This window comes from Sphaerodactylus townsendi, linkage group LG13 (genome assembly GCF_021028975.2).
Source record: "Sphaerodactylus townsendi isolate TG3544 linkage group LG13, MPM_Stown_v2.3, whole genome shotgun sequence".
Classification (NCBI taxonomy): domain Eukaryota; kingdom Metazoa; phylum Chordata; class Lepidosauria; order Squamata; family Sphaerodactylidae; genus Sphaerodactylus; species Sphaerodactylus townsendi.
Window position 1 is genome coordinate 56,960,851 of NC_059437.1, and position 17,544 is coordinate 56,978,394.

A 17,544-nucleotide genomic window follows, 5' to 3' on the forward strand; every position below is an offset into this window, starting at 1 on the left:
GAGATCTCCAGGCACCACCTGGAGGTTGGCAACGCCACTCAAGTGGTCGACTGCCTCTCTCATTTTTCTCGTTCCGGCTTTTTCTTGCAGGAGTTGCAAGCATTTCTCCTCGAGAGCAAGCGGTGGCCTCGGATGCTCTGGAAAAGGCTGCCTCCCCACCCCTCTTTCTGGGACTGTTTTGGGGGCGGCCTGGCTGTTGGGGGGGGATCCCTTGTCGTGGGGGGGATCCCTTGTCGTGTGGGGGGGGATCCCTTGGAGAAGCGGGGAGTAGCCTTCGCTCGCACCCCTCGGGTGCAAAGGAGGCGCCCCCACGAGCCGCCAGAAGCTGGTTTTAGCCTGGGGATCCCTTCGCGGGCCCAACCTTTGGCGCAGCCCTGGCAGGCACTCTGCACGCGCCCAGAGTTGCTCCTTTTCCCTCTGTCTGGCTGCCCGAAGCGGTGGGGCTTTCGAAAGAGCCGTAGAGCCACGCGGCAGACACTGCCCCCTGCCGGTGGAATTCAAAAGCGCAGGCCCATCTTGGGAAGGGTCACCTCCTGCTCAACCTCTCCTCTCCCAGAGCCATTTGGGGAAGGGAAGGAGTGGGGGGGAGGGGAGGCCATAAATGCCCATGAAGCCACATCATTAACCGCTTGGTCTCCAGAGATGGCACCTAGGATGGTCGCCACTGGCAAGGAGAGTCATGCTGGGGCCCCCTGCTGCCAACAACCAGCAGAGGCCAAAACTTTGCTTGGGCACACCCTTGGGTACTGTGAAAGCCACGCCCCCAGAGGTTGCCATGGCTGCCTGCGGAAAACGTTCTGGCCCCACTTGATTTAGCTGTTTGTAGGCATGTTAGGGGCACAGAGGAAAATGCTAACATCTGTGTTAGTTCATCGTCTTACTGGCTGCATGTAATCCACCCACTGCTGCCAAGACACTGAAATGGCATGAATGGATTTTGGAAGGTGTGTTGCAGCATGTGTCTTGTGGGCGGGGGCACAGCTCTTCTTGACAGCTGTAAGATCCAGGGAGAGAGCCCCTCCAATGTATATCACCACACCAGGGCAGCTTTGGGGGGAGTTTTCTAAAGGCTGGGTGAAGTGCAGCCAGTAAACAGACACGGGGCTGCTGAACAGGCCCTCAACTCGCCTCTGGCACCGGTCCCAGTTGACATAACTCACCCAACTCTTGCGAATCTTCCCTGACCTCTCTGGCTTCAGCAGATGTTGCTCACCCGGATCCAACATGAAGGCAAAAGGAAATGTGTCTTTATACAAACAATGGTGAAAATGTGGAATTTAACGGAGAAGAGGTTTCCCAGCAGCTACCGTGTTTCCCCGAAAATAAGACAGTGTCTTATATTAATTTTTGCTCCCAAAGATGCGCTATGTCTTATTTTCAGGGGATGTCTTCTTTTTCTGTGTTCTGTTTGTCAGGCATGCTTCCAAACAAAAACTTTGCTACATCTTACTTTCAGGGGATGCCTTATAATTCAAACTTCAGCAAAACCTCTACCATGTCTTATTTTCAGGGGATGTCCTATATTCAGGGTACTAGTCATGGTAATTAAAGGGAACCTCCATATTCAGTGGCAGTCTCAATCCCAACGCCAGGATGCAAATCCATAGGAAGGCCTTCACCGGTATGCCCTGGGGTTGGCCCTCCAGAGAGGAACTGGCCGGCCAGCACCTGAGACAGCATGCTGGACTAGATAGACCACTGGTGTGATCCAGCCGGGCTCTTCTAGTCACAGAAATCAGGACCAAACTGGGCTTTTCAAAATAAAATATCCAGGATCTCTGGGAAGCTCAATTGTGTACCAGGTACCACGTTTTGCAACTGCAGAACAGCCTTTCACTCGCCCTTCGGGAACACATCTGCACAGAAGATTAGTGAGTTATGGGAGCCTGGGTCTTTTAATACCACACGGAGATTTGCAAACTGTTGTTTTCTACAAACTGGGTGAATTCTACAAAGAATATTCCAGACAGTCAATGTACATTTCCACATTAGACTTTATTTTTTATTACCCCACATTTCTACTCTAAAAATAAAATAGTAAGGCTTCCGTGGGCAGAAGGCCACTCCTGAAGGCCATTTCTCAGCAATGAGCATCTCTTAAAAATGAGCAGGTAAAAATGACAAGTCGTTTTCAGCCGGAGCCAGCTATCCCTGAAGAAGAGAGACCCATTTGAACTCCTGTGAGGTTAAAGGTGTCCCTTAGGAAAGGTCTCTGAAGGCTAGCACCGAACCACACACCCATGCATCCCTGGCATTAATTCTGGAGGCCTGCACACGCTCAACACTCAAGAGTGAAGTTATCGGGTGCTGCTAGATGAGGCCGTGGGGTCCCAGACACCTAGGCAGCATACAGAGGCTACAGGAAGACACATTCTGACTGGGAAAATAGATTAAGGCAAGAAGACGGTCCCCGTTCACTGAGCGTTGCCACGAGGCACCCTCTGCTTCCAAAGACCGGTTTTAAATAAATCTACTAGGTAAAGAGTTCTGGAGCTCTGGCTCTTGGACCAGAGAGGGCAAACGTTTCAGGAAGATCCACAAAGACCGCAGGAAAACCCAGTGCTGCTGTTTTGGTGGGAAAGCAATCCTGGAGAAGAGACGTCCTGACCCAGCTGAGGGCTCACGGTGACTTGGTGGTCTCGTCTGAGGAAAGCAGGAGGCGTCCTCCTTGCTTGGCCAAGGCTGGCAGGACTTGCTTTAGGCCTTGTAGTTCAGTTCAGCGTTCATCTTGGTGTACATCTCATAAATTGCATCTAGGATAGGCGTCACTTTTGTTAGGAACTGGTGGATCTTCTCCAAGGTCTCCTCCTCCTTCACCTCTCTGCCCTTCTCTAAGGCTTTCAGCAAATCCGATTTATACGGGAGAGCGTACACAGAGCCCTGCGGGGAGAGGAAACCCAGTGAGAACCAATGTATTGTCGAAGGCTTTCATGGCCGGACTCAACTGGTTGTTGTGAGCTTTCTGGGCTGTGTGGCCGTGGTCTGGTCGATCTTGTTCCTAATGTTTCACCTGGCCAGCCACAGATGCAGGTGAAATGTTAGGAACAAGATTGACCAGACCACAGCCACACAGCCCAGAAAGCCCACAACAACCAGTGAGAATCCCTTGACACTTGCACAAGACTGTTCCCTGCCCGTCACTGGGGATCTCCTTGATGACGCTGGTTTCATAACCTTTCAGATTCAGCTCAGCAGGGAATCCAGTTGCTCATTTCTTTGAGGGCTGATCCACAGGATCACTTTTACCGAGTGAAGCCAGGATAGCTGTGCTAAATCATCCACACACAATCAGATGCTAAAGCACGCTACAAAACTGCACCAGGCTGTTCTCTCTTCCACCCCAGATAATTCTAGCACAATTGGGTGCCTGGGAAAACAACTTGTCAAACGAGGAGACCCCAGACATTCTCAGGGAACGTCAACTGAAATTGTCACGTCGACTGGTGGGGGAAGGGGGAAATTGTGGGTTTTTACAGTTCATTAAAGCTGTGGAACTCTGCCACTGGGTGATACGGCCACGTTAATGTGCCCGTACGTGCATGGATGGCAGGAACTAGTTCAAGCATTCTGGGAATTCTCATTCAGCATGGGGGTTATGCGGGATGAAAACTCGGGAGCCAGAGAGATGGGGGGGCAGGGGAGGGACATGGTGGCTGTTCAGGAGTTTTAGGGCTTCGCTTTAGTCCTGCCCAGAGCCAGAACAGGTACGTAAAGGAAGCGAAAGCATGAACAAGTCAAACGTTATGCAGGTCACACAGAGAGTGAAGGCATTTAAGTGCAGGATACTTTGGAGCTGTGTTCATTTGTGGAGGAGGAGTTTGGAGGAGGAGTTTGGATTTATATCCCCCCTTTCTCTCCTGCAGGAGACTCAAAGGGGCTGACAATCTCCTTGCCCTTCCCCCCTCACAACAAACACCCTGTGAGGTGAGTGGGGCTGAGAGAGCTCCGAGAAGCTGTGACTAGCCCAAGGTCACCCAGCTGGCGTGTGTGGGAGTGCACAGGCTAATCTGAATTCCCCAGATAAGCCTCCACAGCTCAGGCGGCAGAGCTGGGAATCAAACCCGGTTCCTCCAGATTAGATACACGAGCTCTTAACCTCCTACGCCACTGCAGATGGATACTCTGAAAACTCATCTTGCAGGCTTGCTGCTATCACTGACAGCCAGAAAACAACCCTCGTCATTCAGCAATAAGTTTCCGGGAGTACCAAAGAGTGAGGATGGCCTGGCTCCTATGCCAGTGGTCTCCAGCATGGCCCCCATGGGCGCCTGCCCACACGCTTCCTGGGGCTTACCAACTCTTTAAAGATTAAAAGGCCCCCTGCTAAACTGAAGAATCGTCATTACTGGTACGAGTGACCTCATTCCCTGACATTCTGTGGTGGTCTCCCCAGCCCTCCTCTGGCAGCCATTCTGAGGTTGGCTCCTCCTCCTGGGGCCACCCTTCTACAGAGGTGCCCACTGCCGTGTGTCAGAATTGGAAAGGCTCCAAACGCTTGGCCTGTGCCACTGGGCCTTGCTGGCTGCAGCCACCACTGGAGGAGCAGAGACCACAAAGTCCAATGCCCCTCCCTCCCCACCCCACGCCTGGCTCAGCACAGCCCTCCTTGCAGGCTCACCAAGAAGAGCTTCTGTAGGATCCAGCCGTGGTACTTCTGCAGGGCCATCTCATAGGCTTTGGTGGCGTTTACCCGGATGAGATTGGGGTTGTCTTCGTCCCTCTCGCCATCACAGAGGCTCTGCATCAACACCTGGATGAACTTGAGGCCCCTGTGTAAAGGGGGAGGGGGGAGGGAGATCAAGGTAAGGCCGGGCAGCCCCCCAAGGCCCTGGTGCTCAGGGCTTGCTGTTGAAATCTAGGCACAGACGGTAGCAGCCTCTCTCCAAGGAGGAAGGAAAGGCAGCCAAGCCTCCCACAATTGAGGACAACAGCGCCTCCAGGTTTCCCTTCTCCCCTCTGTGAGCCGTGAGCTCGGAAGAGCCACAAAATGCTCCCCTTGGAAGTTCATTTCCTCGCCTTCAGCAATGCCCAACCTGAGCCATCCCAGTCACAGCTGTCTGCCAGGCTTCCAGAACTAGGGGGAGCCTGCCCCGACCAGTAAGTTTCGTGGACCCCTGAAGCATCAGTTCCCATTTCCCCCCCACAAAAGCAAGGCAAGAAGGCCTCCAAATCACCTTTTCAGCCACATGAGTGCCAAAGTGGCCCCCACTTTTGGCCAGGCTGAGCCGTGCATCTCCTTCTCTGCTTCCAAGATGTTCTGAAGCGTTCTGAACTTTTCTGGGTTGGTCTCGTAAACAGCCCGGATTTTCTGAAACAGAACCAGAAAGAGCATCGGGGCTTTGAACTGTTCTTCGAGCCTGGCCAACCCCTGAGAAGAGGGAGAAACGTCGGCAGCCACTTCTGCCAGCCAGCGACTCCCCACCTCCAACTGGGCACCTAAATTCTTTGGAGGCACAGGCTCATGCGGGCCTTACCGGGCCCTCTGCAACAGACCCACCCCCTGTGAGGGAAGGCGGCCGCGTCATGCTTTTGCACCAGCCTCCAAGGTGGACGCATCAAGCCAAGATGAGGGCTTCCCAGCTCCCAGAAGCACCAGAGCTCACCTACCTTAATGTTCCCTGATAGATCGGCTTTGACAGGAGCGTACATGATCGGGGTTCCCAAGCAATCTAGAAGAGAAGAGGGCCAATCTGGGATCAGCATATTAGCCCACAGAATATTAGCCCCTGCCCCATTACAGGCCAATGAGTCAGAACCCGATTTGGGCTGGATCAGAGCATGCACGCAGGGGTCTGCACCCAGTCTGATCTTTGGGGGTGCCCCTCCCTCCCTGTCCGACCTTTGAGGGTGCCCTGGCCTCACCGACGCACCAGCCTGCCCTAGCTTCAGCACAGGAGGAAGCCCAGGAGAGCCTTTCTCCCGACAGAGGTCTCAACACTGCCATTGATCTCAGGCTCATTCCGCACATGCAGAATAATGCACTTTCAAACTGCTTTCAATGCTCTTTGAAGCTGTGCGAAATATTGTTTAACTACAGTACAAACATTAATCACTTTATTTTTTAGAAAACCAAAACCAAAGGAGGATGCTAACGTTCGCTAGAAGTAACACCCCGTCCTCAGCGGAACTGGAAGGCAAATATAAGAACGTTCCTTTCAACCAGAGGTTGCGTGGCTGCTCTTTAAACAAAGTGGATACTTTAGAACATAAATTCTTAGAAAGTCCGACATACAACAAATTCAGAAACGAAATATTAGGATCTATACTGGTCGGAAGGGCGGGGAAAGATAACAAATGTAAAATGCACCATTTACTTTTGGGAAAGGACCAACGGGTCTCTAGATCCGTAGCACAATTCTGCCTTTTGATCAACAAATTTAGAAAATCAGGAGGGTAAGAGGATAGAGGACCTTTTGTGCTATTTAGTGTGATGATACTGACTCCCTTTATTTGAGTGTTTTAAAAGTGGATGGAATATTCCTCTCTTGAATTCTTCTATTGAGGTTTTATGTTGATTGTAAATTTTTTTATCTATTTTAATTTATCTATTTATAAAACTTGTATCTATTTTATGCTTAAAGGTTGCTAAAATGCAGTTAATAATATGACTTTGTAAAACAATTTTTAATTATTTTTTAAAATAATTATATTGTACATTTTTAGGATCAAATAGAAGAGAAATTTTAAATAATTAACTTATGTGTACTATTTTAGCATATATTAAATAGGATTTTAAAATGTTCATATAACCTAAAACACTATAGCCCACCATATTATGTTGTATTGCTGATATACAAAGTTTGGTTTTATTGTTATAACTTTTTTTTCAATAAGCCTTTATTGGCATACAGAACATACAATATAAATACAGTTAAAATGACTAGATAAAACTTCACACTGGATCATAAGTTCAGTTCGCAAACCTCAGCCAGAAACTTTGCCACTGCGAGACAACAGTCAAGGTCATTACAGTTTAAGAGCATATTTACTTTATCAATCTCTTGTTTTATTGTTATAACTTTTACTGGTCTTTGACTGTAATAAAGTCTGATTGACTGAACATTAATCGCAAAATAATGTTAGTACTCAAAAATGGGGTGTGTGTGTGTGTGTGTTTCAAACATATGAAACCACCTTGTGACGACTCAGACCGTCAGTCCATCCAGGCCAGTATTGTCGAAGGCTTTCACGGCTGAAATCACTAAGGTGTTGTGGGTTTCCCTGGTTGTATGGCCATGTTCCAGTAGCATTTTCTCCTGATGTTTCGCCTGCAGCTATTCTCTTGTCCTTTAAGATGGAGGCACTGTGGACTAGAACCTGCAGCCTCCTGATTGCCAAGCAGAGGATCTGCCACTGGGCCCTGGGTCCTCTCTGAAAATAAACTTGTCACACATGAAGTTGCCATCTCCTGCATTGGTCCTTCATGCCCTGCCTGGTCCTTTTAACTGGAGATTGGGGGTGGGGGGTGGGGATTGACTGCATGCAAAGCAGAAGCTATTCCAGAGAGCCGCGGCCCCTTCCTTCCCTTCTAAGTGAGACAAGGGGAGGGGGCATCTGCCTGCTGTTGCTTCTCCCACTGGCCTTGGTGCAGGTACTGCACTCACTGGGCGTACAAGGGTGTGCCTGGCACATATTTTCGAATCCTCTTCTCACACACAAAGAAACCCTTCTGCACTTGTTTCACCCTTCAAAGGCCAGCCCAGCAGGAGTATCTCTGCTTGTTGCAGAAACACTTGCAGGCTTGAAGAGTTTCTAGTGGTCAGGAGTTCCACAGTTCCTCCTCTCTGTACCTCCACCACACCTCACCGCAGCCTGCAAAACTGTCAGATCCTTGGAGAATGTTTTAAACGCAGCGTGTTTTGATTGATGCCCGCTCAGCCAACGGCAGAAGTGCCCACAAGAGGCAGTTCCACTCAGGGCCCTCAAAGTGGCCTTTGTGCTGTAGCTGGGCCTGGGGGAGAGAAGAGAGCGACCGGCATACATTTCCTAGCATAATAGCTGATATTGTGAACCTTGGAACAAAACAGGGCAGGCGATTGTCTTCTGGAGGCATTTGCTGCAGAGAGAGATCAGCGGGGCAGAGATCTCCTCCACAATGGAGGGGTGGGTGGGCAACCATCCCCTGGGCTTCACACAAGTTGGGCTGTCAGCGTGGAACACAACCTGTGGAACATCCAACCCAGACCAACCACACAGACACGGGCTGCACTGGGGTCTGGCTCTCTGGCAGCAGAAAGGCACGCCAAAGTCTGCTGTCGGCTGCCAGGCAGATGTCAGTCGTGGGGGGAAACCTCCTTCAGGAAGCCGCCTGCAGGCACTGAGATTCCGGCAGAGAACGCCAGCCAAGCAGAGAACACAAGCGGCGGCCCAACCTCCCAGCCGAGGGCTCTGTTAGTTGACCGATACGTGATGGGGCAGGTGGACCCAGAAGCAGAGTCCACGGGCTTCCTGCAGAGGGGACTCGGAGGGTCAGCAGCTGGCCAGAGACCGGCCTCACTGGATATCTATCGCCTGATGCCCCAACACTGCTCTGCTTCCTACAGGAATGAGGTCTGCAGAAGAAACCACCGTAGGGCTGAGGGGGGGTGGGGGAGGCCAGGAAGTGGCAGGAGTCGCCGCAGACCCCGGAGCCCTTTTCCCCACCACCTCAGCCAGGGCCAAGTGAGCCTCAAGCAGACAGCCAGACTCGGCACTGGCAGGCCCAAACCAGCACGGGGTGCTTTCCGGCTCTGCTGCTCTGTCAAGCCAGTCCGACAGGATCCTGGATGGAACTTGCCACCGATTACATCTCTGAAGTGAGGCAATCCGCTCTCTTACCAGGTTGCAAAAGGAGGCAGCGAAATGGGCAGGGCACAGGATGAGCCCAGAATGCTGACCACCGCCCCCACCCCCACATTTCCCCACTGTTGGGAAAGGCAGGCAAGGAAGGACCCAGCACAGAATCGGCAGAAAGAGCTCTGGGCACCAAGAGATCGGGAGCAGGAAGAAAGGGGCTTCGAGAGAGTCAATGCCCCTGCCCGCCTCTCTTCCACCGCTGCCCATCAGGAACTGCCCCCAGTACTGGGTTCTCCATGGCATATGATCTTTAAACAGAGGAGCAGCAGTGGCATAGTGGCTAAGAGCAGTGGCTAAGAGCAGGTGCACTCTGATCTGGAGGAACCGGGTTTGATTCCCAGCTCTGCCGCCTGAGCTGTGGAGGCTTATCTGGGGAATTCAGACTAGCCTGTGCACTCCCTCACACGCCAGCTGGGTGACCTTGGGCTAGTCACAGCTTCTCGGAGCTCTCTCAGCCCCACCCACCTCACAGGGTGTTTGTTGTGAGGGGCAAGGAGATTGTAAGCCCCTTTGAGTCTCCTTCAGGAGAGAAAGGGGGATATAAATCCAAACTCCTCCTCCTCCTCTTCTTCTTCTAACATTAGGGCCCGCTTTTAGAAGGTGTCCAGGTCGACCTGGAAGTCCTTACTGGTGAGTGGGGGGGGGGGGGACACAAGTGATCGTTACCTAGGAGGCACAAAGGCATCCTCTGTACATGCCCAGAAGCAATCCTGCCATGATCATTGCCAGACAGGGTGAGCAGACGCCACCTCAAACTGAGTCTGGAGAGCATTTCTCTCCTTAGACTCCCCAAAACATAAAAATGTTTACTTTCCGCAAAAAGATGGACAGCTCTGCTTTTGCCGGTCCGCAGCACAGGGGAGGCGTCACACTGCCAGAGCCCGTCCAAGGAGTTCAGGAGGGCCAGGAGGCTCAGTTACATCCACTTTGAAAGCGTGCTTCTTATTTGACAAAGCGGCTATCTCATTTCGGAGACGCTGCCTTTCCACTGCTTGGCCCAGCTCCTCCGCTGGCAAACATTTGGTCAAGGGCTCAGTTTACTGGCTGGCCCCAACACAGAGATTTTTCTGACACAAAACCCCATGGGGGGATCTACCACCACAGCATTCTTGTCAAGGGGGGGACCCTACAGGGGCAAGCGCAGGAGAAGCCATCCAGCTCCCCAAGGGCAGAACAAAAATAGACCCAGAGTAAAGCAAGGGAACAATTATTCAAGGATGAAAAAAAGCACTTTGTACATGCTCAGATGTATCCTCTAGAGCACAGGTGTCAAATTTGCAGCCCTCCAGATGTTATGGACTACAGTTCCCATAATCCCCTGCCAGCATGATGCTGGCAGGGGATGATGGGAGCTGTAGTCCATAACATCTGGAGGGCCACGAATTTGACACCTATGCTCCAGAGCCTTGGAAGCAATCACTCTCCCTCACAGGGGCCCAACTAAAGACTGGGGGGGGGGGCAACTTGGCATGGGCTTGGTATCCCATGCTGCACCCCAGCAATACCGTCACTCACCCTCGCTCATTCTGCCAGCACAGCAGCCTCACAAACAGGTGGAACTCTCCAGAGGGCGGCAGAGCACACGCGCATCCCTGCTCAGGACAAGTGGAAGCAGCCCCCTGGGCCCCCGCTCCACAGTCAGGCTCCATAAATCCAGTCCATGGTGGGAGTGCAGAAAACCCACTCGGGTTTTGCACGCGCAAGAATCACACCTGGGCTGCTCCTCTAGCTCAAAGGGCCTGCCGAGGAAAGTCCTCCACACTCAGCTGTCATCCTGGGGGGGCGGGGGGGGGGCGGGAGCAGTGGAGGAGCCGGCTGCGTCCAAAGTGAAAGGCAAGGCCAATTGCAAACAGGATCCCTGCCTGATCAAGGAAACGGGGGGCCACCAGGAGGTCTCTGACCATGTGCTGAGTACCTTGCCGCTTTCAAAACATCTGGAAATGTGCGCGACGCAACTCACGTTGAGTTTGGAATCCCCCCAGCTGGCGCTCCATGCCTTTCGCCGGCATGCAGAAGCCGTCCCTGAACAGGAAATACAAGCCACTCCTCGCCCGGAACAGGCACCTGCTGCCGCACACACCTGGAGGGGAAGGCTGGGCAGGCACAGGGCACCAAGGCCGGGCACTGACTGCCCCGATCCATACCGAGTCCGGGGGGGGGGGCTGGGGCAAAGGGAGGCTCCGGGAGAGAATCAACCCCCCCCCGCCCGCCCCCCCCCCCCCCCCCGCGTAATGGGTTCTTACAATTGCAACGTTTCCTGCCTGCCACAAATCCTGGGCCGCCTGCCTGCCTGCCTGCCTGCCTGCCGGCGGCTCTGGTTGTTTGCTCCTGGTCGCCTCCTTTGCACCGAGGGCGAAGTGAGGCCGCCAGAGATGTGGGCTCCCGGGGAGGCGAGGGCGAGGGCTCTTTCGGCGGTCTACCTGGCCGGGCCGTTGTGAGGAGTAGGGGCGGAAGGCGTGGGGGCTCACCGAAGAAGGGCGGCAGGTGGGAGACGGCCTCCAGGAAGGGCGCGGTCTCGATCTGCTTGTCGGCCGGCAGCACCTTGAACTCGGAGTCCAGCAGCAGCGCCATCGCGTCGTCCACCGACGGGCGCGACGACGCCGAGGGCGAGGAGGAAGGCGGCGGCGGCGGCGGCGGCGCAGAGGCCGAGCAGGAGGCGGTGGAGGCGGCGGCCAGCGTGGCTCTCGGCGCTCTGCTGCGCGCAGGCGGACCCGGCCGCGGCTCTCGAGCCCCGGGAAAAGCCCGACCGACCGACCGACAGACCGCCCGCCCGCCCGCCCGCTGGGGGCAGGCCCAGGTGCAGCTCCGCCCGCCGCAGGCAGCCCGGCAGCCAGGCCAGGACCGCCCAGGCCCCGCCCGCGCCCGCGAGCATGTGCAGAGCGCCTCCCTCCCTCCGCCCGCTGCGGCGTGGCGGGGAGGAGGCGCCGGCCGGGCTCAGTGGCGGGGCTGCCCGAGTCCCTCCGGCTAGGAAGAGCCAGCGGCCGGGGGGGGGGGGGGGGGGAGGAGGAGGAAACCCGTCCCCCGCCCGACCTGAGACGCTGCCAGTCAGAGCCGGCGATGCTGGCCTGGAAGGAGCCCGGCAGTCTCCCCTGGGAAACCCGTCCCCCGCCCGACCTGAGACGCTGCCAGTCAGAGCCGGCGATGCTGGCCTGGAAGGAGCCCGGCAGTCTCCTGCGGGAGGGTTCAGGCTCATTCAGATCTGCGCTGTTGCAGACTCTGGCAGTCGTTTCAGGCTCATTCAGATCTGCGCTGTTGCAGACTCCTCTGCAGTCGGGGGGGGGGGGGGGCGAGGGCAACAGGAAGCCCATCGGAAGAGCCCGCCAGACCAGTTGACCGTCCCATAGAGCGGCCAGCCGGTTGCCCTGCTGCAAGGCCCAATGAACACGGCTTGGGGAAACGCCTGGCATTTGTCCTGGCCCTGTATGAGTCCCTGTTCCGAGCAGGCCTCCTGGAATCCCAGCAGAGAGCTGTGCCCCACCCCCCCAGTCCTCCCCACCCAGGGCATCTTTCTGTTCCTTTGGACTGGCCCCCCCATGGCCAGACACAGGCTGTTGCCTCAGCAGAAGACAATGCAGAGAAGTAGCAGGCAGCTTCTGCAGGGGAGGGGGGGGGGTTCCTGCTTGAGCGTTTCCTGCCCCCAAATTTTGGAGATGGAGGGCAGTGTTTTCCAAAGGGTCAAGGGAGGCGAGTCCATCCAGGCCTGGGAGGGGAGGAGGGGCACCCCCAGCACAGCCTCTGCCAATCATCAGCACCCTCCTCCTTGGGCCTCCAAGCAGTTGTTGAGGGAGGGGTGTGTGCCCCCCCCCCCATGGGCTGGCTGACACCCTCTTCCCTCCATGGAGAAAGCTTCCTCAAGACCTTCCTCCGGGGTCTGCAAGATGGAGGGTCTCCTTTTGGGCCCCCGCCTGCCTGACCTCTCTGCTGCCCTTGAGAAGGGTCACATGCCCTGTTTCCACCTTGGCGCATCCCTACCGATGCTGGGTCACTCTGTGAGACTCGGTGGAGCTCGGAGTCGAGCATCGTCATTATGCATCCATCCAGTGCCAGATTTCATGAGCTGAGCCTCGGGTACTTGTGCCAGCAGCAGCGTTTCGAGGCCTCAGTCTGAGGAAGGTCAAGCTGGAGCCAAATCCAGACAAGACCAAGATGGTGGCAGCAGCAAATGGGAAGGCTGATATTTTGGAGGAAATGGAGCAGGGGTAGAAAAGCCCTCCGCAGCGCTTCTCCTGACGGAGGGCCAGAGCCAGTCTTCTGGGGCCGCAGCTGCGGGCCTCCTTGGCCTTCCCCTTGGTGACTGTGCTTAGTGTCGCCAGAGAGGAGGAGTTTGGAGTCCAGTCAGGTAGGGATAAGTGGCCAGCAATGGGGCCAGGCAGCCCCTCCCCCAGCTACCCGCCCACTGGAGTTTCCCCCAGAGGTCCTATTGCACCTTCCTCCCCTAAAGTGGACCCACCTTTTTTTGGAAAGGATGGTGCTAACTGCCGGCAGAGCCATACAGGCAGCCACTGGGCCATGGTTCGGCTGGGAAGCCAGCCTTAGGCCCCAGGCAAATGCCTTGTTTTGTCCTTGTGTTGCGGAGCGAGCAAGAGACCATAGATCACAGGTATCAAACTCGCGGCCCTCCAGATGTTATGGACTACAGTTCCCATCATCCCCTGCCAGCATGATGCTGGCAGGGGATGATGGGAACTGTATTCCATAACATCTGGAGGGGCACGAGTTTGACACCTGTGCCATAGATGATTCTACAAAGGGATGCTTCAGTCACCTTGTATGCTGTGAGAACAGGCGTGTTGTCCTTCTGGACCAATTGGCCATGCTGGCAGGGACTGATGGGATTTGTAGTCCATGAACCTCTGGAGAGCTGCGGGTTGCAGATAGAATCTGGACGATGCCAGTCCTTCATTTTGCACATTTGTCCCAGATTCATCTGAAGCTCTTGCATTTAGTGTGTTCAGTTGCTTGTACAAGGTGAGGCCTGAGACACCTTTCTCCAGCTGTGCAGGGTGTGTTGCACACCTGTACCACACATCAATTACTCTGCCCTGACAGACACTCTTTTGTTTTGGCATGCCTGTAAAGAAGGCCTGCTTCCGCCACGCACGGCCTCTGGAGGAACTCTACACCGATTCTTGTGCAACTGAAATCTGCATAGACAGCCCTGATGAGCAAGCCCTTGTGTGCATTTCCACTCTGTCATATCAGCTTGATCTAACAGGACTGAACGATTTATGTGCTAATTAAACCACCTGATCTGCATGAAAAATTTAGCAACTTTCAATAATTTATGCCAACTGCATTACAAGGCTTCATTATGACCCCAGGAGAGACTCCCTGGTCAAGGGATTAATGGACGTTTGGCAGGGGGAAAGTGATTCTTCCACAAGGCCAATTTTGTGGCTTCCACACTCCTCTGAGTCACTTGCGGGAGCTCCTTCTGAGCCACAGTTCCAGAATCACAGAGTGCCAGTTATGTGTTTGAACCTATGCAGCAACAGCAGGCTTCGGAACTGATGGCTACACCAACCCTGTCTTTATTTATTTAATGTAATGTATTTATTAAATTTAATATGGCACTCCTCCCCTGGAGTGAGAGTATAGTGGAAACTGTTTTGGCACCTATTCTTTAGTTCTGTCAGTGGAAGTCTAAACGCCTTATCCTGACAGTTTCTAATAAAGGAAATCATTTGAACACAAAGTCTTATTGAACCATCTGGGGCCCCCGACATACTACTGTGGAGTTCTTCTGCCCCCAGATAACAGGAAGTCACACTTTAATTCCACATTGTATCCTCACAACAAGCCAGCGAGGTAGAAAAGGCTCAGAGACAGCATCTAGCCCAAGTTCACCCAGCGTCTGAGGATGTGGCTCTCCAATACCACATCTTTTAAACAGTGTATTTTAAACAGGGGGTTTCTCTTTTTTTTCTCCTTGTCCTAGGGCTGCTGATTGGTGGAAGCTGCTGAAGGGTGGGGCTTCTCACATTTGTAAATCTTTTCAGTTAGTGCTGAAGGGGTGGGGCTTCTCACATTTTTAAATCTTTTCAGTTAGTCTCTAAATTAGCGGCATACTTTAACGGCGCTGCAGGGTGTTTTACTTAAATAAAACATATTTTAAGGATAGTAGAAGGTATAGAACCTTTAAGAGGGAGGCACCACTAAAAATTAGCATTTGAATATCTAACAAAATTAGATATGAAGACAGGAAGCCAGCAGGGATGGGGCTTTCCAGTGTTTTGCACTGAGGCTCCACAAGGACCATCTGCCACTGGGCAGAAGTCGTGCCCTCGCTGTAATGTAGGAGTTCCTGGCACTCAAGGAACATGTGCTCTCTCAGCCAAGGTGGCAGACCTGGAGAAGCTGAGAGGTGAGAGGCAACAAACGAGTGCCTTCGGGACCCAGCAGCCAGTCCTTACCAAGGTGACATCTCTTCAGATGTCATGGAGAATGAGAGTCTGGGTGGACGGAGGGTGCCAGTTCGAGGCAGGTGGTGTAAAGATGCCCCTTAGATGGGACCCTCCTTAGCTGGTGGTCAGATATCCTCGCGACTGAGGATACCCCTCGGGAGGTGGGGGGCTCCTTGTAGTGGGTGATCTTCGATCATTAGGAATATAGAGAGTTGGGTTTGTGACAGGCTGATGACCGCGATGGTGACTCTGGCCTGCCTGGCGGTTATGGATGTCACGTCAGCTCAGATAGCTGTTAGACAGTGCTGGGTGGAGTCAGCAGCTGTGGTCCACATTGGTACCAAATGACATTGGGGAAATGTAATGGAGTTCCTAAAGCAAATTCTAGGCTGCTAGGAAAAAAGGTTAAAACTAGGACCCCCAAGGTGGCATTCTAATGCTACCTGTTCCACGCCAAGCAGGGAGAGCTAGGCGCTGAGATACAGGGTCTCCAATGCGGATGAGAAGGTGGTGTATGCGAGGGTTTCCAGCTTTGTCAGGGAACTGGGGAACCTTTTGGGATAAGGGTAAGGCCTGTACAAAAGGGATCGGGCTTCATCTTAACCAAAGAGGGAACCAGGGCTGCTGGCGCCAACGCTAAAAGGTGGCAGAACAGCTTTTAAACTGATCCTTGGGAAAGCCGGCCAGGAGCTGAGGTGACTTCGGGTTCGGGAATACAGAGAGTCCATGGGGGATGTGCACACAGAGAAAGAGGTTTTTCTAAATCAAATCCACATACAAGCTGGTGAGGAGCATACAGCAATGTGATAAAGGCAGTGATAAGTGGCCCTACAAAAAGGCTGGAGTGGGCAAAACACATAAATCCCAGGTTAAGGACAGAGACAGAGTATACAAAGTGTCTCCTATGCTAATAGTAGAAGCATTCAATCTAAAATGGGGGGAGCTTGGAGTACAGAGTTTTGAAGGGAGGTGAACATTGATAAGTACAAGGGTATCACAGAGACATGGTGGAACAGGGAGAACCAGTGGGATGCTGTTATCCCAGGTTACAGGCTCTACAGGAAGGGGATAGGACAGGGCTGTATTGGGGTGGGGTGGCCCCTCTACATCAAAGAGAGTATGAGTGTCACATAAATATAGACAATGCAGGGGGGAGCTGATTCCCTCTACAGAAGCTAATCTGTGGATATCAATACCAGGGGTGAAGCAAAGTTTAACATTAGGAATATATTATCGGTCCCCTGACCAAAGTGGCACAAGAGAGGATTCCTGAGATGGAAAAAAAAGATTAGAGAGGCCAACAAAAGCAAAAAATGTATCGTGGTGAATGGGCTGATTTTAACCATCCCCACATAAACTGGAAAAAATGTAATGCCCAACAGGTCATAGTAAGGAGAGAACATTCCTGGATATAAGCTAAAATGACTGTGGCTTGTAGAGCAGATGGTTGTAAGAACCAACCAGGGGAGATGTGATCCTAGATCTCAATTCTATGTGGGACCCAGGACTGGCCACCGGTGCTTGGGGAAGTCAGTGTTGTTGAGCCGATAGGAACAGCGACCACAATGCCAAGTCACAGATTCAAGTGTATCTCTGCATCGCTAACAAGTGACAAACTCACTAATGTAGCGTTCACACTTGCCTCTCAGAAAGGGAAATTTCTCAAAGATGAGGGGGGATAGTGCGCAGGAAGCCTGAAAGTGGAAAAAACAAGAAGAGTCAAAATGTCCAAGGTGCTTGAGAAGTTATTTAAAACACAGTCTTAAAAGCTCAGCTGGAATGTGTTCCGCTTGAGGTTAGGAAGGCAGCCCAGTCCAAAAAAAAGAAAGCCAAATTCATGGTTAACAATAAGTGGGGAGGTTGGAGGTGCAACATGCTATTAGGAAAAAAAAGATGTCTTTTAGAAAATGGAAGTCCAACTTAACTGATGAAGAATACCAGAGAGAACAACAAATGGTGTGCAAAAGAGAAGCAAGTTAGCTGCGTAAAGAGGAGGCAAAAAAGGAAAGTTATGAGGCAGCAGCATGGCTCACGTAAACACGCCAAGACTAGCAAGCAAACAAGTTCTTCAAGTACATCGCGCAGGAAGCCAGCTAGGGAAGCCGGTAGAGTCCGTTAGGACGCATGAAGGAACAAAAGCAGGTGTGCTAAAAGGTGACAGGAGGATTGCCCAGAGAAGCTGAATCGAATTCTTTGCATCTGTCTTCACCCAAGAAGGAGAAGTGCAGGAAAATTCCCGCACTCTGAACCAAGCTTCTTAGGAGGTGACTCCGCAGTGAACTAGCTGGGTTAGTGGTAGACAAGG

The 17,544-nt window shown here is 53.0% G+C and overlaps 1 protein-coding gene across 1 annotated transcript; it reads right to left on the bottom strand.

Annotated features, from left to right (window-relative positions):
• Nucleotides 1-1,976: 1,976 nt before the first annotated feature.
• Nucleotides 1,977-11,644, bottom strand: LOC125442796 (glycolipid transfer protein). Its single transcript, XM_048514504.1, has 5 exons — nt 11,304-11,644; nt 5,608-5,669; nt 5,175-5,308; nt 4,619-4,769; nt 1,977-2,880 (listed from the first exon to the last, which is right to left on the bottom strand). The coding sequence occupies exons 1-5, from the start codon at nt 11,404-11,406 to the stop codon at nt 2,698-2,700; spliced, it is 633 nt and encodes a 210-aa protein (XP_048370461.1). The 5' UTR covers nt 11,407-11,644; the 3' UTR covers nt 1,977-2,697.
• Between the last annotated feature and the right edge of the window lie 5,900 nt (nt 11,645-17,544).

Bases quoted from the DNA above. Each gene is read 5' to 3' on its own strand.
- LOC125442796 (XM_048514504.1), bottom strand. From the start codon at position 11,406: ATGGCGCTGCTGCTGGACTCCGAGTTCAAGGTGCTGCCGGCCGACAAG. The intron at 5,670-11,303 runs GTGAGCCCCCAC...CTTCTCTTCTAG, and splicing joins CCACCTGCCGCCCTTCTTCG to ATTGCTTGGGAACCCCGATC. The intron at 5,309-5,607 runs GTAGGTGAGCTC...GTTCTGTTTCAG, and splicing joins ATCTATCAGGGAACATTAAG to AAAATCCGGGCTGTTTACGA.